Below are 27833 nucleotides of genomic sequence, written 5' to 3' on the forward strand. Positions count from 1 at the left end.
GAGTAGGGAATGCTTCTAACATCTCATTCTTATTATTTTAAGATACTGCAGACCGTAAGGGTTCCAAGCCAGAGGCAAGCGATTGGTATCGAGGTAAAGTTTTCCTTTGAGTTTAAATGCTCTACTCGTACATTCACATGATGAAAGTTAACAAAAAGTATTCTTACACCCTGTGAGGTTCCTTATAATTTTCAAGTTTAATATGTTTTCATTTGAAGTGTTGTCTGGTCAGTGTTGAAATGGACATGACATTTTTCCTGAGAGGAAGCAAAATACTTCAGGTTTCAGAGTTGGGAAAGGATGTTCTACGGCAGCCACCCAAACTGAAAGTTTGCGTTGAACCCAGTTTAATTGGATTACTTGGGTCAACCTGAAGTGAGAATTTACTTGTTTTAGTTTCTTTGCTTCTCTCTCTACACTCCCCCTCTCTTTTTCAAAAAGAAACATAGAAGATTTCTATTTTTAATTCACACCTGGGAACAATACATGGGAATTTGAAATTCTTCCATCTGATTAATTCAATTTATATGATACTTTGGTGTCTTTTCCTCTAAATGAAAAATGGTGAGATAATGTATCTTTTGGTGTGATGATAATTATGATGACTAGGTCAATACTAGTGAGTCAATGTCTGTAAAATGTTGTGTACTTTATAGCTGATGGTTTCATATTACTAAATTTCTTTATTTTTTCTTTTGGAAGGTTGAACTAAATGAAATAGAATCCCGGTGTGAAGAATACCCGTTGACTCGGGCCTTTTGCCAGCTTATTAGTACCCTGGTGGAGAGCTCATTTCCTTCTAATTTAGGTGCTGGCCTGAGGCCCCCTGGCTTTGACCCTTATTTGCAGTTCCTCAGAGATTCTGTGTTTCTCCGATTCCGCACAAGAGCTTACCGGAGAGCAGCTGAAAAGGTAATATACAGAGAAAACGTATTTTCTCCTTACTCGTTTATTGCTGCTTTTTCTCTTATTAAAGGTATGAGATGCTGTAAATTCATTTTAGCTTTTGGCAGTCAGTAAAATTCATAGTTTTAACACAGAGATGTCCGTGATCGGATTAGTTTATGTGCATTAAAAAAAATGAATTTGGGCACTAAAACCAAAGCACTGACTTTGTAGTGACCGGTAATTCAATTGATACAAATTCATAGTTACTCAGATCCTTAACTGAACACATTTTGACCAAAATTGAACCAAAAATGTCACACCTTTGTCAGTTGGAAACATATCATCCTTTATTGAGGTGATTTAGTTTAGAGGTTGAAATAAGTTGAAACTTGCACACCAATTTCTCTTGATTAGTAGCACTTCTGGATTATGGAGCCTTGTCTTGATAGGAAGACGTATTGTGATCTGTCCGTTATGTTTGCCGGGGATGGAGGCTGAGGGAGCACTGACATTTACATACGTATTTCCTCTGGTTGCGACACACTCGCAACTGAACTTACTGTATATATCATCTTACGTAATTCCGTTATTACTGTGAGGCAGGTACTATGAACATTCCCATTTTACAGATGGAGGCTTAGCAAGGTTAAGGAACTTGCCTAAGGTTCAGAACCAGGATTTGAACCTAGGACTCTGATTCCAGATTCAAGCTCATAACCACTAAGCTATGTGAGAGACCCTTTCAGGTTCTGACGTAATTCACTTAGTCTATAATGTTTATTGCCTCACAGAATACGCTTGGATGTATCTTGTAGGGACATTTCTACTTTATAATTTGCTGTTTTTGAACCTGTTGGGTTTATTTGTTGTTATATTAGTGATTATAAAAATAATTTTGTTTGTGCTAATTTGGGACAATTAGGAAACTATAGAAAAATGTAAGAAGAAATTATATTATCCATAATCCTGTTGCCAAAGGAAGGATAACGTATCCTTCTTCATATATACGTATATCCATATATGTATATCCATATATACGTATATCCACACACGTGCGCGCGCGCTTAAATTGAGATAGTTAACATTCGTTTGTATCTCTTTTTGGCCACTAAATACAGTATCATGAACACTTTTTCATGCCATCAAAGATTCTTTGAAAACCATCTCTTCATTGATTGCATAATCATTACTTGTATGTAGCATGGTGTACGTATTATTACCCTTTCATTGGACACAGTTTGTTTCTAATACTTAGTCCCAAATAACTGAAACTCATTTTTTGTCTGTTGTTTTATGATTTTTGCTTCTCACATAGTTAAAATAAATACTGGGAGAGGTGTACATTTAAGTCCTAAAATTACCTCTTTAACATCTATTTCCTTATTGGATGAAAACAATGACGGCAGCCATGCCTTGTTAATAAAAGGCATTTCAGATGCTGAATAATGGATGCTGGTAATTGTGACCTCTTCAGCAAAATGCTCTGATACGTTTTCACACTTGTCTCAAGTACCTTATTTGCCTTTTCTTAAAAAGGTCATTATGACCTAAGGGTTTAGATCTTGAGTCAGCCATGTTCTTGCCAGGGGTTACTGTTTTTCATTCATGCATCTGGACCCTTCCAGTGCTGCTGTTTCCCCTAGTTACCACTGATTTCAGTTCCACCCCAACATATTTACCCTCAGGCATTTTTCCTCAACTTCATGGATTCTTTTCACTTGAAAGTCTTCTTCAGGTTTAACTTCTGTCACTGTATTTTAGAACAGTAGCTTCTCACAAAAACAGTGCTTTACATTGAGATAAATAACATAGACATAGAGCTAGTATATATATTTATAAATCCTAAAATCATTCATTATGTGGTGATAATAAGCCTTTTTTATTTAAATAAGTGATCTTGAAGTTTTTGGAAAATATAGATAGGTGGATAATTTAAAAAAAATAATAAAAAAAATCACTGTATAATCCTAATTCCTAGACTCAGCCTTGATAAAATTATGTGTAGTGGAAATTATTTTAAAATAATAATTTAAAAAACCACCCTAACTACAGTTACCAGCCTCAGCCTTAATAAATTCTTTGCAGTGGAATTGTTTTTAGAACGAAGTTTTAATTTTGCCATCTATACTATTATACATGTTTTTCCTTTGGCATAAATATTTTTCCTCGTCACATAGCTTTTAAAAATCATTTTTTTTAACATTTATTTTTGAGAGAGAGAGAGAGAAAGAGCACAAGCAGGGGAGGGGCAGAGAAAAAGGGAGACACAGAATCAGAAGCAGGCTCCAGGCTATGAGCTGTCAGCACAGAGCCAGATGCGGAGCTCGAACTCACAGACCGTGAGATCATGACCCGAGCCAAAGCTGGATACTTAACCAACTGAGCCACCCAGGTGCCCCTTAAAAAACTATTTTTAACAAAAAGATATTAATGGGTCCATTAGGGGCAAGCGTCCCTTGAGTCTTAACTTGTTTGGCTAGAGTCATATAAGATAGAATACTGGTCTGGGAATAGAAGTCTAGGGCTTAATTTCCAGCATGTTTGCTACCAAGCTTTATGGTTTGGGGAAGTTATTCATGCTCTGAGCTTCATTAGCTTTCTTTGTGATCTAAGGGCGGTTAGATGATTTCTCGGCCCCTTTACAACCTGAGAATTTTAGAGAAAATATGAAATATTTGACACTTTGGAGAAGGGACTTCAGTCATGTTCTGGAGAAAAGTGGGAGGAATGAAAAGCTTAATAAGGCCGTCACCTTGGACTGTTTTATCATTACTGTAATATTTGTCTCTTTCTATAGTGGGAAGTTGCTGAGGTTGTTTTGGAAGTGTTTTATAAATTGCTCAGAGATTATGAGCCTCAACTTGAAGATTTTGTAGACCAGTTTGTGGAATTACAAGGTAATTTATCACTTCCAAGTATGCTGTCAACTATTGATAAAGCTATTTATAACTTATATATATAAGATACAGATTATTTCTAAGTTAATGAATTAAGTTGGGATATAATCTTTTTTTGTTACATTGTCTTAGTTATTTTAATTGTTCTGAGCAAGAGAAAATAAAGTAAAATTTTGCTGAATGAAAGAAAGAACACCTCCTTATAGATCCTTTAAGGAGTTAACATAGGTAACTAACTACTATGAGGAAATCAGCCCTTTGGGAATTACCACTGTGTACAGTTCGTGCCATTGTCTCTAAATTGAAAGTAGCCCGTTTAGATGCCATTTAATTTACAAGTCTCATATATTTCATATAAATCAAGGGTATGACAAAAATACTAACTGACCATTTCCTGGACTGTGTTATGTTCTATTTAGGAGAAGAAATCATAGCCTACAAACCACCAGGATTTAGTCTGATGTATCATCTTCTGAATGAATCACCAACGTTGGAGCTTGCTCTTAGTTTGCTGGAGGAAGGCGTTAAGCAGCTGGATACCTATGCCCCTTTCCCTGGTGTGTGCCTGAATGTCTTAACGTCTTGAAAACAGTTTTGATATTTTCTTTTTTTATAAATGGAGGTTTGAAAGAGATGATTTTTGAAGTCCTTTTTCACTGTAAGATTCTCTGTAGCCACAGTGGTGGTTTCAGTGAGTCATACAAGCAAAGTATATTAAAAGTGAAAGAGTAAGGTACAGAGACTGTCAGTAGAACTGTGTTTCATTGCGTGGTCTTTTATAGGTAATTATAATGATCTTTCTTTCACTTTGATGTCTCTAATGTGCTTACATTTAAATCTAATGTACTTTTTGTTTCTTGTCCATATGGTATTGGTCAAGGCACTTACTATCGTGCCTGCTACATAGTGTTTGATAAATTTCACTTGATATCATTATTACTGCTAATTTTCATGGTTTATTGAGTGCTTCGTATGTACTTGGTGCTGTTAAGAGCACATTTAACACATTTAATCTGTACAAAAGCCCTTTGTGGTAGATGTTATTACTTCCAGTTTGTAAATAAGGAAATTGTGCAAGAGAGAGGTTTTGCATCTTTATCTGCAGCAAGTTTTAGGGCTGTGATTTGAATTTAGGCAGTTTGGCTCGAGAGCCCAAGGATTTATGGGTGATCCTTGTTCAAATTCTCAATTTCTTTATTTGCACGTTTTCTGCAATGAGCATGTATCACTCTAAATCGCTTACTAGGTCTTGGCACCATTCACACTGACATTCAAAGATAAAAATCTTTGTTGTGGGGGCCGTCCTGTGCTTTGTAGGCTCTACCCACTAGATCCCTGTAGTGCTTTCCCAGTTGTGACAACCAAAAGTATCTCCAGACCTTGCCAGGTGTCTTCTGGGGCCTAAATCACCCCCATCCGAGAACCATTGCTTTAAATAATCAAGGAAGAGATCAGGGAAAATGACGAGAGGCCATTGCATACAAAGAATCTTGAGTTACCAAATTACTGTGAATTGCTCGAGTGAACAGTTTTATGAAGTTGCTGCTGTAAGTGACCTTCTGAGGGCTTTTTGAGTCCAGAATTTGTCTTTTAGCTTGTTTTCCTAAGAACTATGTGTTTTTAAGATTCATGTAGAACTTTCTAATTTTCTTTGTAATTTTTTCTAGGGAAGAAGCATCTGGAGAAAGCAGTGCAGCACTGCCTTGCCCTTCTCAATCTTACTCTGCAAAAGGAAAATCTCTTTATGGATCTTCTAAGAGAGAGTCAGCTAGCTCTAATAGTCTCTCCTTTAGAACAGCTATTACAGGGAATCAATCCCAGAACTAAGAAGGCCGATAATGTGGTGAATATTGCCAGGTAAGTTACATTTGTAGGTAGAAAAATGTCTAAATAAAATCACGTGGGCATTCTACCTTTGATTTCCAAATCTGATCAGATCTCTCATTCATTACTTGGCGAGTGGGGTAAGTGGGGCTCATTTTGTTCTTACCGTCCTTAGCCCCTCTGATTTTAATTTCTCTGACCTTTACAATTTCTTTTTCTTCTTCCTTAATGGATTCTGTTCCTAAACCTTTCTAAGTATAAAATGACATTACTTTGGTACTATTTGTCTCCTGTAGGGAGACTGGGTGTTTGGAGGACAAGGCTAGAGAGCAAACTTCTCACTGTATATGTCCTAGCTTCCAGTGGCTTGCTTGGCACTGTTTGTTTTGTGAATTACAGAGACATCACCCCGATTACTGTCTTCAGTTTCACATGGCGTTCTCCTTGTGTGCGTGTCTATTCCAAATTCCCCCTTTTAATAAGGACAGCAGTCGTTGGACCAGGGTTTTCCCTAATGACTTCACGTTAACTTGACTGACTGTGCCTACAAAGACCCTGTTTCCAAAAGTTCACTTTGGGTTCAGATATCAGCGATTGAATTTTGGAGGAATGCAGTTCAACCTATAATAGACTGTATCTAGTTAGAATGGAAGTCATTGTCTAATTTACCGAAGAGTGCTCTACGACCCTGATTCTATATGTTCTTTGTTGAGAAGAGTGTTTTAAAAGCCAAAAGTTGTGTCACATTGTTCCTCAAATGTTTTCTTGTTTTAAAGATACCTATATCATGGCAATACTAATCCCGAATTGGCTTTTGAAAGTGCCAAGATCCTCTGCTGTATCTCTTGTAACTCCAATATTCAGATAAAATTGGTTGGAGATTTCACACATGACCAGGTAACTGATGTTCTTGTTATTTCTTAATGTTTGTTTATTTTTTAAGAGAGAGAGAGGGAGAGGGAGGGAACAGAGAGAGACGGGGACAGAGGATCTGAAGCAGGCTCCATGCTGACAGCAGAGAGCCTGATGCGGGGCTTGAACTCACAAACTGTGAGATACGACCTGAGCCGAAGTCGGATGCTTCACCGACCAAGCCACCCAGACACCCCATGTTGTTACTTCTTTTGGGTCATTCTGAGTACGTATGGAAGTCACAGTTGTCTATTAGAGGAATCATATTCTTGTTTATGAAAAAATTCTGTGAGAGTAAGTGGATTTATATATGATGGTGAAACCTGTTCATCAACTGGGCTGTGATTCGTGTTTGCGGATGTCACCATCCGCAGTGACAGTGCACAGGCTGTAGTGTGTGATTGTGCTGTCTGTGCTGTCGCGTGTGGACAGGAGGGCGTAGTGGGACTGTTGCTCCTCTAATAGAGCAGTTGAAGTGATGAGGTTTGTAAGTGCAGCTTCTGCTTGTATTTTGCATCTGTTGTTTCTCCCTCTGTCAGTTGGGTACAATCTGAGGGAGCCTCTGCAATTCTCAGTGTTTCTCACTGTTGAGTTGTCTACTTCTGCGGCTTTCTGGTGACTTACATTTGTGTCACTTCATTGGCTATTGCACTATAGACAGTTTTCAGATGTTCATTTAATCCAATTTATAGTCCCTTTCTATTCCGAATAGCTCACTGAATAGCTACTATTGGGGAATCTGCTGCTTTTTTTCCCTCTTTATAGGCGTTTGTCCCATTGTATCTTCATGTTAGAAACCACTGCTTTTAGCTAGTTATATTTTGTTGTGTCCTCCTTCGCAGTGTTTTAAAACAGGGACTACTCTGGCATTTTGGATGGGACAGATCTTCATTTTGTGTGTCACTCTTGCTCATACTGCAAGACTCTTAGCATCCCTAGTCCCCTAACACTGTCTGTCAGCAGTAAACTCTGGTTGTGACAACTCAGAAGGCTCTCACATATTTCTTTTTGGTTTTTTTTTGAGTTTGTTTATTTATTTTGAGAAAGAGTATGAGCAGGGGAGGGGCAGAGAGAGAGAATCCCAAGCAGGCTCTGCTCTGTCAGCACAGAGCCCAGTATGGGGCTTGAACTCAAACCATGAGATTGTGACCTGAGCTGAAATCAAGAGTTGGGCACTTAACCCACTGAGCTACCCAGGTGCCCCTAGCGTCACATATTTCCCAAAGTGCCATCTGGAGTGTCAGTACCACCCAGGTTGAGAACCACTGTTCATAGTAAAATATTGATGTCTAATCTGGCCTTTGGATGAGGTTCTTGAAAACTACATGATAGGGGATGTAGTAGGTGAGGTTCTCAGCTCACTCATATTAAAAAAATGTTTTTAATGTTTATTTATTTTTGACAGAGACAGAGCATGAGCAGGGGAGGGGCAGAGAGAGAGGGAGACACAGAATCCGAAGCAGGCTCTAGGCTGTGAGCTATCAGCACAGAGCCCGACGCGGGGCTCGAACTCACAAACCGTGAGATCATGACCTGAGCTGAAGTTGCATGCTTAACCGAGTCAGCCAAGGTGCCCCTCACTCATATACATTTGAGTATGAATTATTATGACCAGTTTTAACATCCTGCTATATTCCTCGAGGAGATTAAGTAGTATCTAATCTCTCAGCCCAGAAACATAAAACTGGTGACAGGGAAAACATTTGTAAAGAGAGAAGATGAGAATTTTATATTTTATTTTAGTTAAGATCCCATACCATTGGGTATATAAATGAAGAGGTCATGAGATGGCAATTTAATGTATTTTTTTTTAAAAAAACTGATTTGATTCTTTGGGAAAGAAAATTGGGGAAGCAAGTTTTGAAACCGAGAAAGTGTTAAAAATTTTGTTTCTTGGGGCACCTGAGTGGCTCAGTTGGTTAAGCATCTGACTCTTAATTTCAGCTCAGGTCATGATCTCACGCCTGTGACATCGAGCCCTGTGTTGGGATTCTCTCTGTCTCCCTCCCTCCGTCTCTCTCTCTCTCTCTCTCTCTCTCTCTCTCTCTCTCTCCCCCCCCCCCCACTTTTGCTTGCACTCTCTCTCTCTCCCTCACAATAAATAAACATTTAAAGAAAATTTTGTTTCTTCAATTATTTCTATAGAGAGCTAACTTACTACTATTTCAGGAACTGAGTTTCCTATTAAAAGTGTAACTGAAACCTAAATACTTTAGAGATTTGCCTTTTTTCTTTTTTTTTTTTTAATTTTTTTTTTTCTACGTTTATTTATTTTTGGGACAGAGAGAGACAGAGCATGAACGGGGGAGGGGCAGAGAGAGAGGGAGACACAGAATCGGAAACAGGCTCCAGGCTCTGAGCCATCAGTCCAGAGCCCGACGCGGGGCTCGAACTCACGGACCGCGAGATCGTGACCTGGCTGAAGTCGGACGCTTAACCGACTGCGCCACCCAGGCGCCCCGAGATTTGCCTTTTTTCTTTAGAGACAAATGTTTGTGAATGTATATCACATTTATCATAGTTTCTCTCACATTATTAAAGAACTTTATAAATTTGTCTTTTAACAAATCTTTATATGACTCCAGAGTGTAAGTCAGAAGTTGATGGCTGGATTTGTGGAATGTTTGGATAGTGAAGACACAGAAGAATTTGTACGTCTAGAAGAGGGTATGTCTTTCTTTCTTTCTTTCCTTTAATTTTTTAAATGTTTGTATATTTTTGAGAGAGAGACAGAGACAGAGACAGAGTGTGAGTGGGTGAGGGGCAGAGAGAGAAAGGGAGAAACAGAATCCAAAGCAGGCTCCAGGCTCTGAGCTGTCAGCACAGAGCCCGAAGCAGGGCTCAGGCTCACGAGCTGTGAGATTATGACCTGAGCTGAAGTCGGACGCTTAACCGACTGAGCCATGCAGGCGCCCCTAGAAGAGGGTATGTCTTATATTAATGTATTCATTTTTTACTTTATATAAATACTTAATATAAAGAAAACTGTTAACTGTCTATTGGCGATGATAGAGAAGTTTGGAAATCTGCTGGTACAAACCTGTAAGGTTTTGTGGAAACCTCTTCAACAAATGTGAACTCACTGTGATGGCTAATGAGGTAAACTTGAAGAAAAACATGGAGGTTTGGAATGCAAGCTATATATATTTAAATGTGGCTTATGTTGATTTTTGTTTTGTTTTGTAATTTTGTTTTGTGGGTTTCCACATGAAGGATCAGAACTTGAGAAGAAACTAGCTGGAATCCGTCAGGAAACAAGAATCCACATCTTGAATCTTCTCATAACCTCTCTGGAGCGCAATCCACCCAATCTTGCTCTCTACCTGTTGGGCTTTGAATTGAAGAAGCCTGTCAGTACCACAAACCTACAGGACCCAGGTACAGCCATAAGACACACAGACATTTCTTTCTTGTCGTATTTGTTTAGCTAAGTGATCATTCATTGAGTTCTGGACTCATGGGATAATTCACTGAAAGTGAGAGGTCATGTGGTAGGTCAATCTTTAGGACTTAGAACAAGTCTGGACAAATTAAGCCTTGGAAAATTAGCATTCATTAATTTTCGGTGTCAGTATTTGAAAGGGTGTTTACAGTAGAACATATGTTTATGGAATTTAACTTTTCTAAAGGTATTTTAATGTTTTAATGCAGAAATTTAAAAGTTGAATTTCTTTTTGGTTTCACGTAGGAGTCTTAGGTTGCCCTCGAACATGCCTTCATGCCATTTTAAACATCTTGGAGAAAGGAACTGAAGGGAGAACAGGTCCAGTGGCAGTGAGAGAATCTCCTCAACTCGCTGAGCTATGTTACCAGGTATACAGAAGGCTGCACTTCATAGCACTCAGAAGAAATTTAACTAGATGCTTGAATATATCACAGATGCAGAAGTATAACAATAAGACTTGAGTTGAAATGAGTTTATCTGGTAGTTTGCCTTGTCTTTCATATATAAATTAAATCCATAAAGCAGAGACCCCCAGATCCTATGTGTTGCTCACTTGAAAAATGAGAGAAAGGGGCGCCTGGGTGGCTCAGTCGGTTGAGTGTCCGACTTCGGCTCAGGTCATGATCTCACGGTCTGTGAGTTCGAGCCCCGCATCGGGCTCTGTGCTGATGGCTCAGAGCCTGGAGCCTGCTTCGGATTCTGTGTCTCCCTCTCTCTCTGACCCTCCCCTGCTCATGCTCTGTCTCTCTCTCTCTCTGTCAAAAATAAATAAAACATTAAAAAAAAAAAAAAAAAAGAAAAGAAAAATGAGAGGAAATTCGAGGTGGATTTTGACCTGCTAGTGTAGAAAGTTTCCAGTGGTTCTATTGCATGTTGTTTCTTTTTGGTGAAGACAGCAGTGGATTTGGGTCAGAAGACCTTTGATTCTTGGGCATGTCACAAAACTTCTGTTGAGTTTTTTAGTTTGTGCAGTGGGTTGTTATGAGGCTTAACTGAGAATGTAAGATGTGGGTGAAAGTACCTTTTTTTTTTTTTAAGTTTATTTTGAGAGAGAGAGAGAGAGTGGGAGGGGCAGAGACCTAGAGAGAGAGAGAAAATCCCAAGCACACTCCTCACTACCAGCACAGAGCCCAAAATGGGGCGCAAACTTACGAACTGTGAGATCACGACCTGAGCCGAAACCAAGAGTTAGACATTGAACTATTACCTGTTAGCTTAACTGACTATTAACTGCCACCCAGGCGCCCCCGAAAGTGCTTTTTTTTTTTTTTTAATTTTTTTAACATTTATTTATTTTTGAGACAGAGAGAGACAGAGCATGAACGGGGGAGGGTCAGAGAGAGAGGGAGACACAGAATCTGAAACAGGCTCCAGGCTCTGAGCTGTCAGCACAGAGCCCGACGCGGGGCTCGAACCCACTGACCATGAGATCATGACCTGAGCCGAAGTTGGCCGCTTAACCGACTGAGCCACCCAGGCACCCCCGAAAGCACTTTTTAAGAACCATGTGAATCCTGCAGCTCTGGAGCTAGTAGGGTGGTAGAAAGTCCAGTTGTTTAAACTAGGATGAGAACCTCTGCTTTGCTTGTGTTCACTTATGATTATTTCTTGTTTCATTCATTTGGTGTTTTAAGAACTAGGCTTTATAGGATGCGACTAACTTCTCAATTTCAGTAGCGCCTTGGTTTACATTGCCATAAGAAAGGCATCGTTGACCTATAGCGAGCTGGATGTTTTTCTTTATTCTCCTGTTTCTCTTTTTGTAATTCCCTTCTAGTTTCTTCTATCTTCTGGCTGTCCAGACAGCCCTTCACTGTAAGTACTAGAATCAAAATGAATTCTTCCTTAATGGGGGAATCAACTTGATGTACATTTTAACAGCATTACAGAATTCGACATATTTAGATAGAAGTAGTCGATAAGCTTAATCATCTAGGCTAAAGGAGTTAGGCAGGTGAAGTAAGTGAATGAAGCCAGATGTAAGACAAAAAGGTTGGGAGAGGGAGGAGGAGGAGGAGGATCTGGCGGACCGGGAAGCACGTGCACTGCTAGTTTTCACCATGTCAGCATGTGGGTCCCGGTTTGCCAGATTCTCTTGTTTTTAATACACTGTACTGGCCAAAGGAAGCATGTCTGTACCAGCAGTCTGCCAGCTTATTACATATGCTCTGTGACTTTGCTACTCCAAGCGTGGTCCAGCCTCAGCAGCAGCACTCCTGGGAGCTTGTTAGAGCAGAATCTCAGGCCCCACTCCAGGCTGCTGAGTCAGAATCTGCATTTTAATGAGGCACTGCTCCATTTTTCATGAAAGATGCTTCCTTCACCTATAGGTTTATACTTCACTCTGCTTCAGAAAAAAAATTCAAACTTTGAAGAGCTTGTGAGTTTAGATAACTCTGATTGTAGCAAAGGGAACTAGTTTGGACCTTACTGATACCTTCCTCTCCTGGCAGTATGCGACTTTCTAGGTACAGAAGTTGAGATTGAGCCTAGACCTGTGCTCTCTCCTCTCAGGATGGACATTTTTCTTGCCTGGTCTTGGGAACTAGGGAGGTTTTTAGGCACATGCTTGTAAAATGGCTAGTAGTGCTTTGGGAACTCCTTTTCTGTGTCCTTCCTCTAATATATTACTTGTCCCACATCTTTGAGCCTCTATCCTTGTATCTTCTTAACTGATCATCTGATACGATTGACTGATTTTGTTTTGTTTGAAGACGTTCATTATCAGCTTATCAAATTTTTATTTGTTAATAGAGTATCAAAAATAATGTCAAAGCTATTTGAAAGACAACATGCATCTGCAGTAGAACTATTTAAGTTTTTACTTTGTGTTCTTATCTTTCTTCCTTGTGTATACCTGTTTGTATAGTTACATTCAGCTGAGAGTTTTGTGTCCTTTCCCCCTCTCTGTATGAACTTTCTGTACATTATATCCAAGTTTTTACTTTGCTCTAACAAACACCTTTAGTTACTTTTGTTGTTTTTTGTTTATTTTAAGAATATAATTCCAGAGGTGCCTTGGTGGCTCAGTCAGTTAAGTGTCCAACTCTTGGTTTTGGCTCAGGTCATGATCTCAGTTCGTGAGGTCAAGCCCCATGCCGGGCTATGTGCTGACAGTGCAGAGCCTGCTTGGGATTCTCTCTCTCCCGCTCTCTCTCTGCCCCTTTCCCACTCGTTCTCTCTCTTTCTTTCAAAATACATAAATAAACATTTAAAAAAAGAATATAATTTCAGACATGGTTTTGCAGTTGATTGTCATTACTGGTTTTATAAATTGACAGTGAACACTGAATTGGCGAATATTGAACCATTGCTCCCAGGGAAAACGTAGGTTAGAACCCTGCAAGCCTCTGTCCCGACATTTTCATCGACTGATAATTAAATAGCCAGGTGCCCCATGACTTCAGATTTTAATTTGCAAGTAATCTTGACAATTATAGTATGCATTAAGTAGTGCCAATAACAGATGAATTTAAAATTCCTTTTACATGGAAAGCATCTAATAAGTATTTATAAAATAAATCTTTCACAAATGAAAGTTTTCACTACCACTTTGCCAAATACTAGGATTTGCTTTTTTAATGTTTTATTTATTTTTGAGAGAGAGAGCATGAGTGGGAGAGGGGCAGAGAAAGAGGGGGGTGGGGACAGAGGATCTGAAGCAGGCTCTTCACTGACGGCAGAGAGCCTGATGTGGGGCTCGAACTCATGAACCGTGAGATTGTGACTTGAGCTGAAGTTGATGCTTAACCAACTAAGCCTCCCAGGCACTCCAGGATTTGCTTTTTATAGTTAAAAATTTTGCTGTTTACATTAAGAGGCCTGCCTTATTGACTGAGTATGTATGTATGTACGTATGTATGTATGTATGTATGTATGTATTTATTTATAGTACGATCCATACCCAATGTAGGGCTTAAACTCATGTAACTCCGAAATTAAGAGTAGCAGTCCCTACTGACTGAGCCAGTGAGGCCTTAATTTTTATTTTTAATGTTTATTTATTTTTGAGAGAGAAAGAGAGGGAGGGAGTGCAAGCAGGGGAGGGGCAGAGAAAGAGAGGGACAGAGGATCGAAAGCAGGTTCTGTGCTGACAGCAGAGAGCCCGAAAAGGGGCTTGAACCTATAAACTGAGATAATCACCTGAGCCAAAGTCAGACACTTAATGGACTCAGCCATGCTGGTGCCCCTTAATTTTTTTATCACTAAAAAGGATGGACAATTTTTGATGGTGGGCTATATATTTTTTCCTTCCTCTCAAATGTTTTTTGCTGTTTTATCTATTTAGGTATATGATACTCATATACCTAATGGAGAGTTTTATATATGTTATAGGTATTTCTTATATTTATACAAAAAGCAGCCTTTATCCCCAATTCTATTATTTTCTGTTAAATTTTTATTTAATTTAGAGTTTATATTTGTTATTTAGTTGAATCTGGATTTCTTTGTAATTTTTTTGATTACTTCAATCCTGGTAAGTTTATTACCTTCCTAAGGTTCAACTAAATTAAGTATGGTTTTTAGAAGTTATTTCCTGGGTGCCTGGTTGGCTCAGTCAGTTAAGTGGCCGATGTTGGCTCATGTCATTATCTCACGGCTCGTGGTTCGAGCCCTGCTTTGGGCTCTGTGCTACGCGTCGGATCAAAAAGAATGGAGCCTGGAGCCTGCTTCAGATTCTGTGCCTTCCTCTCTCTCTGCCCCTCTGCTCGTGCTCTGTCTCTCTCTGCCTCTCAAAAAGTGAATTAAAACGCTAAAAAAATTTTTTAGAAGTTACTTCCAAGTGATTTGTTATTAGTAATAGTTAAAATACTTAACTATTTTACTATACTTTTTTAATTAACTATATGTATTAATAAACATACTGAGGTTGACTTAAACATGAGTTGTATAATAATGTCATCAGCACTATTCCAATCTGTATTCTTGAGTTGGGGTGCTAATGATTGCTTATAACTGAGCATCTGTGTTTATCCATTTTTCTTAAGTTATTGATGGGTCTTAGCTTCTGTTTAGTAAATCTAAGTTCACCTTTTAACTTATAATTTATAACACAAAAGAAGTGATTTGTGGATTTTTTTTACTTCATTTTAACTCTTTAGGTGATATATCAGTTGTGTGCATGCTCTGATACATCTGGTCCTACTATGAGGTACTTGAGAACCAGCCAGGATTTCTTATTTTCACAGTTGCAACATTTACCTTTTTCTAACAAAGGTAGGACATTATTTTCCCATATTGTTATAACTAATTTGTGAAGTCTATGTGGTTTTATTTATATAACATTCAGGGTAGCAGTTACAGTATTTGTGGAATTCCGTTTCATTTTGTTACTTTGCTTTTTTCGTTATTTTGGGTTGCTTTTGTAATTTGTCACTGAGAAGCCTCATGTTCTAGCTGTTGGCATAAAGTTATTTAAAAATAGCTTGTCAGGGATGGAATTTGATCCTTATACTACCAAATAAAATTTTTAAATTGTGTTGAAGAGATAAGAAAATATTTATCTGAGAAGATTCTGGAAATTCAGATTTTTTGAGTGACGGTGTTTAATTAAAATGTCTTGTTTTACTTTTGTTTCTTGTGTACTTATTGAAACCACTTGAGATCTTGAAACGAGAAATAGAAAGCTAAGGATAGTGGAAATAACTGAGTTTATTGACCTGACCAACGCAATCCCAGGCTACCTCTCTTTTATAGGATTCTACGTTATATAATTTTCTTTCTGATCAATTTGTAACAATTTTCTGAATTCGATTTATATCTAGACAGTTACAGTCCATGGAGTTTTTTTAAGGTTTTTTTTTTTTGGTTTTTTTTTTTTGTATTTTATTTATGTTCTGGGAAGTGTAAGCTCACGGATTTCATAATAAATTTTTATTACTAGTAATTATCTGCTTCTAATCCACGTTTTAGAGTGATGAAAGAGAACTTTGGGAATTATCTAATGACAAACATTTTTCGCTTCATTTTCATAATAAGCATGTCTTATTTTTAATTCTAAGATCTGTTTATATTATAAGCTTTTTAAGCAACCCTCCTTTATACCTAATTAGAAAGAAAAGTTAGTGCTTTGTCTCTTACTGTATCTGTCTTTTAAAAACCAACCTAGTTTTAAAAAAAAAAAAACGAGTTTTGCCTGTTACTGTGGTGGTAGGGGTGGTGGTTGTAGTACTATTTGGTGTGTTTTATGTTTATACTGTTAGAATTTAGGACTTTAAATCAGGCATATTAAAAATTGTGGAGTCAGAAACTTGTATAAGTGATTCCCAGTCCTGATTTCAGGTTTCATTTTTGGTTTTGTTTCTGGAAGCGTTTCAGTGTGCGCAGAGTGGGGAGGGGCTCAGTCCTTCGCGACAGCCACTTCGCTCACGGCTGCCAGGATGTGCTAAGTTCTTCTCCTCTTCTTGGTGCTTATGCGTGTCCTTGCCCTTTTCTTGATGAACTTGAGAGCCCCCCTGCCCTTGGAGACTTTGAGCAGCCGCACACTACACTGCTTTTGTGGGGTGAAGCCACAAACCTCTCAGTTCATGTCCCGTGTGAGCTTGGAGTGCTTGGTGAGGTGCCCTTGGTGGCTGTGCCTCAGCTTTCTCATGCTCTTGGTCAGCTTGTAGCCCTTTCTGAGGCCCACAGCCGTAGGGTAGTGCAGGACTGCGGCTGCTATGCTGTGAAGACCAACCCTAATTATATGTGAAATCACATGTCCTGGATTATCTTAAGAGAGATCATAAAATTATGCATTGGGTATTTGTTTTATGAAATAAAAGTCAAACTGCATATTAGGGCTTTTTTTTTTTTTTACAAGTTATATATTTGAGAATTAGTGTTTGTTTTTAAGTATGAAGTCTGTTAATGTCAAAGTAGGACAGACTTAGAATTTTATAGATAAGTGTGAAATTATCCTGGTAATGGAAAATTGATTCTCTTTTGGTCTTCATTTGCTTTGGCTCATCTTTATAGACATGGACGTGCTTATTTTTTTTCTCTTAGCATCTGTTTTTGCTTTTTTAATTTTCTTCCAGGGTGATAAATTATTATGATGCCAAGTTTCATAAATTTTGGAGTCTGTTACATGAGCAAATACCTGACGAGTTAAGAAATTTAGATCTGTTACGATCCTGTTATCATACTCTAGGAAACTAAACTCATGTATTTAACTTGCAGAGTATGAAATGTCTATGCTGAACCAGATGTCATGGCTAATGAAGACTGCCTCAATAGAACTACGGGTAACTTCTCTGAATCGTCAGCGGTCACATACCCAGAGGCTCCTACATCTCTTACTGGACGACATGCCTGTGAGACCGTACTCAGGTGAGTGTGTACATGTTGCCATTTGTTCTCTTGTGCTGCTGACCGGTCCGTGTGAAGGCATGCGCCGCAGTCTTGCGCTTAGCGTGTGATTGTAGGCTAAACAAGTTCTTTCCGTCTTTAGAATTTTTTTCCTTAAAACGCAAAATTTTTAAATTCATCCCATAATTGCTATTTGATTATTGTTGGAAGCATCCGCGTTCTGCTATATTCAAATATTCAGTGGAGTTTGCCACACTGAGCCAGGATGACCCAAGGTATTTTAATGTGTGTTATACATGCAAATTAAACATAAGCTTTTCTAATCATCGCATTGGTGGGAATGGGTCTTGCCTCTTTGGGAGTTCTGATTATCCTCTTTACAATTGTGAAGTGGATCTCCTGGGGACAGAAAGAATTATATGAATGTTGGTAAGTTCTCATCATCTTTGCATTTCAATTATCCATTTGCAGAGGGCTCTCTAACCTAGCAACAGTGATCTAGAAAAAAAAAAACCTTGTTATTTCCAAATGAATTTTATGAGTATGTTGTTGTTTTTCCTGATCTGTTATTATTGATGCTCTAACAGATGGTGAAGGAGGAATAGAAGATGAAAATAGGTCTGTCTCTGGGTTCCTTCACTTTGACACTGCTACAAAAGGTAAAACCCTTTGAATCTATAATAAATTTATAGGTATATGTTAAATTGCTTAAATTTGAAGAGATAATTATGACACCTGTATCTGCAAATTCTGAACTGGCATAGAAGAGCTGTAGAAAGGATTAGTTGTCATTCAAAAATAACTTTTTTATAACTAGGATGAATGAATGGGAAAGAATTTTTTTGCAAATGGATGTATTAGAAATAAAATCACATTTAGATTTCAACACAGTTTTCCATTTCTGGGCTTAACATCCTTTCCCCCCCCCCCCCCCCCCAACGTTGATTTATTTGTTTTGAGAGAGAAAGTGCGAGCGTAAGCTGGGAGGACAGATAGAGAGGGAGAGAGAGCGAATCCCAAGCAGGCTCCATGCTCAGCACAGAGCCTGACTCGGGGCTCGATCTCACTACCGTGAGATCATGACCTGAGCCAAAATGAAGAGTTGGACGCTTAACCGACTGAGCCCCCCAGGTACCCCCTCAACTCCCTTTATTGAACCTAGCACTATCTTTGAGAGTGAGCTGAGTACAACGGTTTGCTCTTCTCCTCACCGTCCCAAATAAAATCGAACCACTTTCTATTTTTTCTAGTACGTCGAAAGATTCTAAGCATTCTTGACTCGATTGACTTCAGTCAGGAGATCCCTGAGCCTTTGCAGTTGGATTTCTTTGATCGGGCCCAGATCGAGCAAGTTATTGCTAACTGTGAACACAAGAATTTACGGGGACAGACAGTCTGCAACGTCAAGGTAAGGATTGTTTTAAAGTGTGTGCAGTATCAAGTGGTTTAGACTTTGAGTCCTCAGACAAAAAGAGAACCATGCAGTTGTTTTCTGATAAGGCTATTGGTTTATTAGACTGTGGTTTTCACTTTTCTAACAGCAGGGAAATGAAACAGAATAGGCGACACTAGCTTTACCTCTTTAAAAGGTTCCCCATCACCTTCCTGATAGTAGTCATGCCACCTAGCTATGGAATGGTTTTACTCTCTACCAGGTAACTGGTAATGGTCTCACTAATAGGAAGAAGATATCCAAGGGCATTGGCGCCAACTTCCCTGCCACAGAGGCTCCTTGGTCCCACTCAGTAATGTGAGGGACACCTAATGTTTTTGACTGGAGACCTAACAGAGTCACTTATAGATTATATATAGAGGTATCCAAAACTGTTTCCACTAAGGCAGTTTATAGTAATTGCTAGAGGTTATTATTCTGAAATGGTCTGATTTTTCACTCTCTTCTCAATTCTGTAGCTTCTTCATAGAGTCCTTGTAGCTGAAGTAAATGCCCTCCAGGGTATGGCAGCCATAGGACAGAGACCTCTCCTGATGGAGGTAAGCCCTATTGAGAACTTGTTAGTTTGAATCTTCTACCTATTTAACTGCCAGTTAGAAGACAAAACTGTAAATTGACTTGTAGTTCATCAGTTAGTTTACTTGAAATTAAACCTTAATGGAATCTTCCATTTTTGATTTTAAAACTTGTAAACTAAACTGAAGTTAATATCTGGGTGCCAGAGTAAGTAGCATTTTTTTTTCTGCTAGGCTAGTTTAGGATTTGCAACCTGTCCATATTGTGTATTAGACTTCCCTTGTTCTCTGTCGGTGAGGGAAGAGAGAGTGGTTTTTCATCACAGGTGGGGAGCAGTGGGTTAGAGGTCAGGTGAGAAGAACCACACACATGGAAACACAGGTGGCTAGGCCAAAGCAAGAAGCAAAGAAATAAAAGATATGTCAGGGAGACATGCCCTTGAACTTGAGTTTTAGGCAATTCCAGTGCTCTAGAGTAAGTGTAAGTAGATACTACAAAGAAAATGGGGTTAAAAAACCCCTACCACCTCTGCTGACTGGCATGCATGTGGAAGGTTTCCTAAATATACTACAGATGTGTTCAGGTTAACTGACAGAATAAATAACTCTTGAAAAATAGGACTCTGTTGGGGTACCTGGCAGGCTCAGTTGATGGAGCGTGCCACTCTGGATTTCAGGGACGTGAGTTGGAGCCCCACATTGGGTGTAGAGATTACTAAAAAAGATAAAGTTAAAATTGGACCCTTTTGGTAAAAGACATTATCTGCCCATTTGTTAACCTTGTGATTCAATTTCTGTGGCTTTAGGAAATCAGCACTATACTTCAGTATGTGGTAGGAAGAAACAAGCTGCTGCAGTGTCTTCATGCAAAACGGCATGTGCTGGAGTCATGGAGGCAGCTGGTGGAGATTATACTGACCGCTTGTCCCCAGGACCTCATTCAGGCAGAGGATCGGCAACTGATTATCCGTGACATCTTACAAGATGTGCATGATAAGGTAACGTACTTCCTAAATTGCTTCTTGAACTTCCTTACTTCCTAATTACTTCCCGTATTGCTGAACAGATCTTTATATACTACTTAAAAACACAGTTTCCCACCATCCTTTTTTTTTACCCTTTTATGTTAGGAATAAATAGAGTTGTGTATTGCCAGTGTTAAGGCGATCCTTGAGAAAGTCTTCTGTACAGTAATGGCTCTCAACCAAAGTATGTATCACAATTACGTAGGGAGCTTTTTAAAAATACACGGATGGATCCCACTCCGGACATACTGAATGGGACACTCTGGTGGGTGACCACTTGTGTGAATTTACATTAAAGACCTCTCTAAGGAATCCTGATAGGAATCCCTTCTGGTTAAGAACACACGTTACCAGTATCATATTTAAATTTTTCTATATATTAGCTTTTATTTTCTTTGATCAATGACATTCCATTCTTATATTCTTAATGGTAGGTGAAAGCTCAGTGTATATAAAACCTGTTAATGACTGTAGCTGATTTGTCTTTCTGCTTTAAGATACTAGATGATGAAGCAGCGCAGGAGTTAATGCCAGTGGTAGCAGGTGCCGTGTTCACCTTGACTGCTCACCTAAGCCAAGCCGTTCGCACTGAACAGAAGCAACCATTAGTCTTGGGACCTGGAGAGACCCATTACGCTTTTATGCTCGATAGCTCGTTCGCGTCACCTTCTCCAGCAGAGAACCCGGTGGTGGGTTTTGCTTCTATTGGAGACTCTTCGCTTCACATCATATTGAAGAAACTGTTAGACTTCATTTTGAAGACAGGTTTTTTCATCTAAATTTCTTACAAATCACACCTTTTGTGTTTGTTTTAACTTTCATTTGAAATAGGGTTTGTACTCTGTATCTCCTTAGGTGGCGGATTCCAGCGAGTGAGGACACACCTGTACGGCTCTTTGTTGTATTACTTACAGATCGCCCAGAGACCAGATGAACCAGACACATTAGAAGCAGGTAGAACCAGATAGATTTCTAATCTTTTCTGTCTCAGAGATTTTTAGAGATTCTGTTGTAGAGATTAAGTTAAAAAAAAAACAAAACCCGTTTTCCATCTTTTGGCTAAGTAAAGCTGTAATAAATGAGTCTTTATGGAATCATGAAAGCACTTATGTGAAGTCGAGGAAGAATGTGTAGTTTTTCAACGTTTTTATTTATTTTTGGGACAGAGAGAGAGACAGAGCATGAACGGGGGAGGGGCAGAGAGAGAGGGAGACACAGAATCGGAAACAGGCTCCAGGCTCCGAGCCATCAGCCCAGAGCCTGACGCGGGGCTCGAACTCACGGACCACGAGATCGTGACCTGGCTGAAGTCGGACGCTTAACTGACTGCGCCACCCAGGTGCCCCATGAATGTGTAGTTTTTAAAATTAAGATGATAGTACATGAGTACTGTAAAAAAAAAAAACCCTCAAATACCACTTTAGCTTGTATGCGTTTTTAATTCCCTCTCTTTCTCTGGTCCCACTGAACAGTCTGCTGTACATAGCGTGTACATGTCTTTCTCCCCTTTGCAGAGCATCACGATGCATATCTAGTTGAATCTTTTCAGATGTCTCCGTTGTTCTGTAATACGGAAGTAATGTTTATTTAACCATTTGCATTATTCATAGACACTTCCATTGTTTCTAATTTTTACTGTCACAAATATGCTGCATCAAATGTTCTGTTATATGCCTTTGTATTTTTCAAGAAGAATGCTTCATGGTAAAATTTCCATGTGAAAGACTATGCGCATTTTTATTTTAATAGATTCTACCAGAGGCGCCTGGGTGGCTCAGTCAGTTGAGCATCTGACTCTCGATTTCAGCTCATGTCATGATCTCACAGTTGTGAGATCTAGCCTCACACTCAGCATGGAGCCCGCTTAAGATTCTCTTGCTCCCTCTCCCTATAACGCTCCCCCACTTGTGTGAGTGCTCTATGAAAAAAAAAAGAAAAAAGCTCCTACCAAATGGCTTTCTGCCAGTCTAAACCCTCATCAATAGTGTACCTATATCTTTTTGTACTAATGTGACGTGTTTCTTGAATAAATTCCAAGAGGTAGAATTTCTTGGTCAAAGGTAATGCCTATTTAAAATATTGATAAATCCCACTTTCTAAAATAAAATTAGCATTAAAAAAATTTTTTTTAACATTTATTTATTTTTGAGAGACAGAGTACAGGTGGGGGAGGGGCAGACAGAGATGGAGCCACAGAATCCAAAGCAGGCTGCAAGCTCCGAGCTGTCAGCACAGAGCCCGTCGCGAGGCTCGAACTCACAAACCATGAGATCATGACCTGAGCCGAAGTTGGACGCTCAACTGACTGAGCCACCCAGGCACCCTTAATTAGCATTGTTAATTAAGAGTAATAATCTGGACTTTTTGGTCTCCAGATATGAAAAATGTTTTTAGCCATTCAGCAAATGAATGTATAATACTCTACACCAGAAATGTCCTGCTATTTAAGAACTTGTCATAAGCACCTTTTGATAATGGACTTCCGATACCCGTCTGAGAACCTTTATGAGTATTTGCTATTTTGTACACAGATTCTTAAAAACCACTCAGTGTGTAAGACCCAGATTATCTCATATTATTCTTTACTGGCTAATATTTTTACATATTTTTCTAAGGAGATAATAATAGCCAAATGATGTATTTGTAGAAATGGCCTACCCACTTAAAGCACAAAAATTTTTAGGATCATTCAAAAGAATAGTTCAGAGAAGCTTTTTAAACAGAGAGAAGCTTTTCTTAAGAGATAATAATGGGGATTCCACTCTCTACTCCTCCCCCTCCAACACACCTCTCCATTTTCCTCTTGTCTGAAAATTTTTTAACGTTATATTTAGTGGAATTGGCAAAGTCACTACTTAACCACTAGGTAGAGCTCTACAACATACTTTTTTTTTTTTTTTTTTTACGTTTATTTATTTTTGGGACAGAGAGAGACAGAGCATGAACGGGGGAGGGGCAGAGAGAGAGGGAGACAGAGAATCGGAAACAGGCTCCAGGCTCCGAGCCATCAGCCCAGAGCCCGACGCGGGGCTCGAACTCACGGACCGCGAGATCGTGACCTGGCTGAAGTCGGTCGCTCAACCGACTGCGCCACCCAGGCGCCCCTACAACATACTTTTTATAAGGCGTCATTATCAAGATGTAATGAAGTGGTGTGACCACAAAAGAAAATTCTCCTTTGTTTTTAATTTTCAAATGATGTATTTTTAATTTCATCCTTTAATTAGTTTTTTTTTTTTTTTTACCACTTAATTGCTGCTTATTTTGACTTATTTTATTTACTTATTTTGGGGGTGGGCAGGGCTCAAATGAGCAAGGGCAGAGAGAGACAGAGAGAAAGGGAGGAGAGAGAGAGAGAAGCGGGGCTCACACAGGGCTCATGTTTTGCCCGAATCAGGGCCTTGAACTCACCTGATGTGCCATTTGAACTCATGAACCGTGAGATCATGACCTGAGCCAAAGTCAGATGCTGAACGACTGAGCCACCCAGGTGCCGTATTTGGACTTATTTTAAATAGCAAAGCACTGTATTTCCTAGACACTAGTGTTTTTAAGTTTCAAGTTAGAAATACTAAATTTAATAAATATTTATTGATACCTACTTTTGTATGTGTATGTGCATGTTTTGACATGGTACTACTTTCTATTTTATTTTAAAACAGGAACTGAACTTTTAATGTCTACATACTTATTTTTCCATACCTCTTTTACTTTATTTTTAACATAACTATGTATACTGGATACTGGGCAGCTATTTTTCCTGTTTTGTGTAAAAAGAATCGTACTCACAGAGACGAAATGACTTGCTTGTCTCTGGCAGATCTGATATTAGAAATCAGTTTCCTTGATTTTTTTTTCTCAAGTTTATTATTTTGAGAGAGAGAGAGCATAGCATGCACATGGGGGAGAGTCAGAGAGGGAGAGAGAGAGAATCCCAAGCAGGCTCCTCACTGTCAGGGTGGAAGCTGATGTGGGGCTCAGACTCACAATTCGTGAGATCATGACCTGAGCTGAAGTGGGATTCTGAGCCAGCTGAGCCACCCAGGTGGCTCAGTTTTCTCTATTTTTAATAGAATGTTCCTTTTCCTGGCCATAGCATCTCACGTCTTCATCCTTTCTGTTATTGTTGTCTTTTTGTAATTTGTAACTATTTCTTTTTAATTTGATAGATAATACCTACCAGCAGTGTATTTGTAGCTCATAGTACAAAGGGCTAATTTCTAATACGTAAAGAACACCTACAAATCAAACCCAGTAGAAAAAATGGTCAAAGGATATGAGCACACAGTTTAGGGGAAAGAAAATTCAGTTAGCTCTTAAGCATATATTAGCTTTGTGAAAATCACTGTAGGTGGACTCCATCACCTTGAGTTGGCAATGCAGATCTGGGGAGAAACAAAAGCATATATTCTTTGAGTAAAATTCTTTGGAAGATTCATATATGTCAAGAACAGTGTAGTTAAAATCTGACATTTTTTTTTGCATATGTAATCCCTGGGGGTTAGTTGACAAGAGTTGACATCATGACTCTCTCTCTTTGTATTCTTTTTTTTTTTTTTTTTTAACTTTTTAAGTGTTGATTTTTATCAGTTTTTGAGAAAGACACAGTGCGCATGGGGGAGGGGCAGAGAGAGAGGGAGACACAGAATCTGAAGCAGGCTCCAGGCTCTGAGCTGTCAGCATAGAGCCCGACACCGGGCCAAAATCCACAAACCGTGAGATCATGACCTGAGCAGAAGTTGGACGCTTAACCGACTGAGCCACCTAGGCACCCCTCTTTTTATTCTTTTCATCTTTTATTTTTTCTCATTTCTACCAGTGACCACGGGAGAAAATACAGATAATTTGACCAAAGCGTAAATGTTTAATATGAAGCCCTGTTGCTGTATTCTTAATTTCTTTATTCGTTTGTTTCTTCAGCTTTAGTATTATAAAAATACTTCACATTTAAATACAGGTAATTACAAAGATACACATCTTCAGCACATTTTTATAAGATTATTATTTTCAGTAAAAGTTTATTTATAAAGCCAACTTATAAAGTTATGCTAACACATCAGAGCCATGATATAGTACATCTTCCTTAGTTTTATTTTTGTAAGATTAGCCCTATTTGAATGTTCTGTATAATCTCAGTAAAATGGATTAAATTGTTGCAATTTTAAGTACTTTCATTATGAGCTTTTTTCATAGGTTCTCTTTCCTTTAAATTGGCTCTTTTTCCCCTTAAATTTGGTAAGTTAATGATACTCAGTTTTGTATTTTCTTTATAAGTAAGAATTAGAAATTGTCATAAACATAAGGAATTTTCTTCTCTGCTCATAGTTCTTTTGGGCTCTTGTGACCTTTGAGCAAGAATATTCCTGTTCTTTGTGAAACCATAATATCTATTCATCTTTTTTAAAAAAAGAAGATTAGAAAAGACAATCTATTGCCATTATTAAATTTTTGAGAACCAGAGCATCTGGGTGGCTCAGTCAGTTAAGCATCCAGCTCTTGGTCTCAGCTCAGGTCATGATCTCACAGATCATGAGTTTGAGCCTCGAGTTGGGCTTTGCACTGACAGCATGGAGCCTGCTTGGGATTCTGCCTCTCCCTCTCTCTGCCTCTCTCTCTCTCTCTCTCTCTCAAAAGTTTATTTATTTTGAGAGAGAAAGAGAGAGAGAGAGAAAGGGGAGAGAGAGATAATCTCAAGCAGACTGTGATATTAGTGTGAAGCCAAACATGGGGTTTAAATCCATGAACTGTGAGATCATGACCTAAGTTTGAATCAGGAATTGGTCAGTTAACCAACTGAGCCATCCAGGCACCCCATAAATAAACTTAAAAAAATTTTTTTTTATAATCTTATTGTGACATTAAAAATTGTTATGGTCTAGGCATTAGTATGATCTGGCATTATAGTATAAATACACCTATAAGTCATAAAGTAGTGGGACTAAAAGGATTATATAGAACATCTTGCCTGCTCTGGACTCTGTTCTTTGAGTCTGATTCCAACAAGTGACTTAAAAATACTAGCTATAGCTATGGGTGTGTGTAGTAAAATGTAGGCTCTTTGCTTGATGTGAATTTAGGCGTACATTTCTCATCACTTTTATTTTTTACAACCTGAGTCAAGTCCTAGAACCTGAGAACCTGATTAAAAATTAATAATTGGGTATTTAAAAAATATTTTTAGCTTTTGTTTTTTATTTCAAAATAAATACTGAATGAGGAAATTTAGAACATACTAATAAACAAAGGTAAGAACATTCTACCCTGCTAAGATAACCATTCCAACATTTTGTTATAGCCAGCCATATTGACTTAAAATCTCCCTTGTCTTTTCACTCAGTATTTTATGAGCTTTTTTCTTTGTTAAATAATATTTTTAATAGCTCTATACATTTTGTCACTTATGGGTATATCATCACTTAGCTTGTCCGTTTTTGGACATTTAGATTATTTCCGGTTTTTCACAATATGAATAAAAATCTGATCTCATTTGGTGGTTGATTATTTTCACTTATTCCAAAAGCAGGAAATATTAATTAGGTTCTTGTTTTCATAAGGATTATATTCTAGTATAAATGACAGTATATGTATTTATAAAACAGGAAGCATTAAGTCGGGTGATAATGCCAGCTAAGGCAGATGCCAGATAAGGCTAGATGCCAGCAAACTTTTTCTGTAAAGGCCAGTTAGTGAATATTTTAGATTTTGCAAGCCATATGCTCTCTGTTGCAGCTACTCACCCCTGCCTTTATAGTGTGAAGGCAGCCAGAGACTGCAGTTCAGTGACCATGGCTGGGTCACATCACAGCTTTATAAAAACAGGTCAGATTTTGCTCTCAGCCCTTAGTTTTTGAACCCCAAGTATAAATTATAAGAGGTATGAGAAAAAAGAACATCAAGACTTTCACTGGGCTTTGCAGGTGAAGTTGTATTTACATAGGACTAAATGGAGGGCTCTTCAAGCAAGGCCCAAACTTAGGAGGGAGTAAAGACTAAGGAGGATGTCTTTGCTATAAGCAAGGGTTGTGGAAAATAACGGTTGATGGGAAATAAAATGGAGTGAAAGGGTAGGACCATATTAATGACCTTGCAAATGAAATTGCAGTGTTAAAGCTAGTTGGATTAAGCAGTTGATAGCCACGTTAAGTTACTGAGAAAAGTGCTATGAAGTTGGTGTTTAGAAAAGTTTGTATGGCAGTGATTTATAAGGTATGTTGGAAGAAGGAACAGTTTGGTGTAAAAGAAACTAACTTGGTGGTTTCTTTTTATTTATTTATTTATTTTTTTCATTAAAAAAAATTTTTTTTTTCAACGTTTATTTATTTTTGGGACAGAGAGAGACAGAGCATGAACGGGGGAGGGGCAGAGAGAGAGGGAGACACAGAATCGGAAACAGGCTCCAGGCTCTGAGCCATCAGCCCAGAGCCTGACGCGGGGCTCGAACTCACGGACCGCGAGATCGTGACCTGGCTGAAGCCGGACGCTTAACCAACTGTGCCACCCAGGCGCCCCTAACTTGGTGGTTTCTAATGAACTAATTTACCCTCCAAAAACGAAAATTTCAAAGAAAGTTCTAATTAAGTTGCA

At 38.7% G+C, this 27833-nt stretch overlaps 1 protein-coding gene across 3 annotated transcripts in view; it reads left to right on the plus strand.

Annotated features, from left to right (window-relative positions):
* Positions 1-27833, plus strand: part of NUP205 (nucleoporin 205) — an 86211-nt gene that overhangs the window by 32687 nt on the left and 25691 nt on the right. For all 3 annotated transcript variants that reach the window (XR_007150132.1, XM_047848694.1, XM_047848696.1), the window contains exons 14-30: positions 43-93; positions 703-912; positions 3686-3785; positions 4205-4342; positions 5453-5642; positions 6386-6506; positions 9107-9188; positions 9735-9899; positions 10210-10334; positions 15069-15183; positions 17128-17277; positions 17844-17915; positions 18507-18664; positions 19168-19248; positions 20031-20222; positions 20747-21014; positions 21105-21203. Coding sequence is in view for 2 of the 3 variants with exons in the window: in XM_047848694.1 (XP_047704650.1) it covers positions 43-93; positions 703-912; positions 3686-3785; positions 4205-4342; positions 5453-5642; positions 6386-6506; positions 9107-9188; positions 9735-9899; positions 10210-10334; positions 15069-15183; positions 17128-17277; positions 17844-17915; positions 18507-18664; positions 19168-19248; positions 20031-20222; positions 20747-21014; positions 21105-21203 (2317 nt within the window). In the remaining variant the exon portion in view is untranslated. The remainder of the gene's footprint in view (positions 1-42; positions 94-702; positions 913-3685; positions 3786-4204; positions 4343-5452; positions 5643-6385; positions 6507-9106; positions 9189-9734; positions 9900-10209; positions 10335-15068; positions 15184-17127; positions 17278-17843; positions 17916-18506; positions 18665-19167; positions 19249-20030; positions 20223-20746; positions 21015-21104; positions 21204-27833) is intronic.

The sequence above is a fragment of the Prionailurus viverrinus genome, chromosome A2 (assembly GCF_022837055.1).
Source record: "Prionailurus viverrinus isolate Anna chromosome A2, UM_Priviv_1.0, whole genome shotgun sequence".
Lineage (NCBI taxonomy): Eukaryota > Metazoa > Chordata > Mammalia > Carnivora > Felidae > Prionailurus > Prionailurus viverrinus.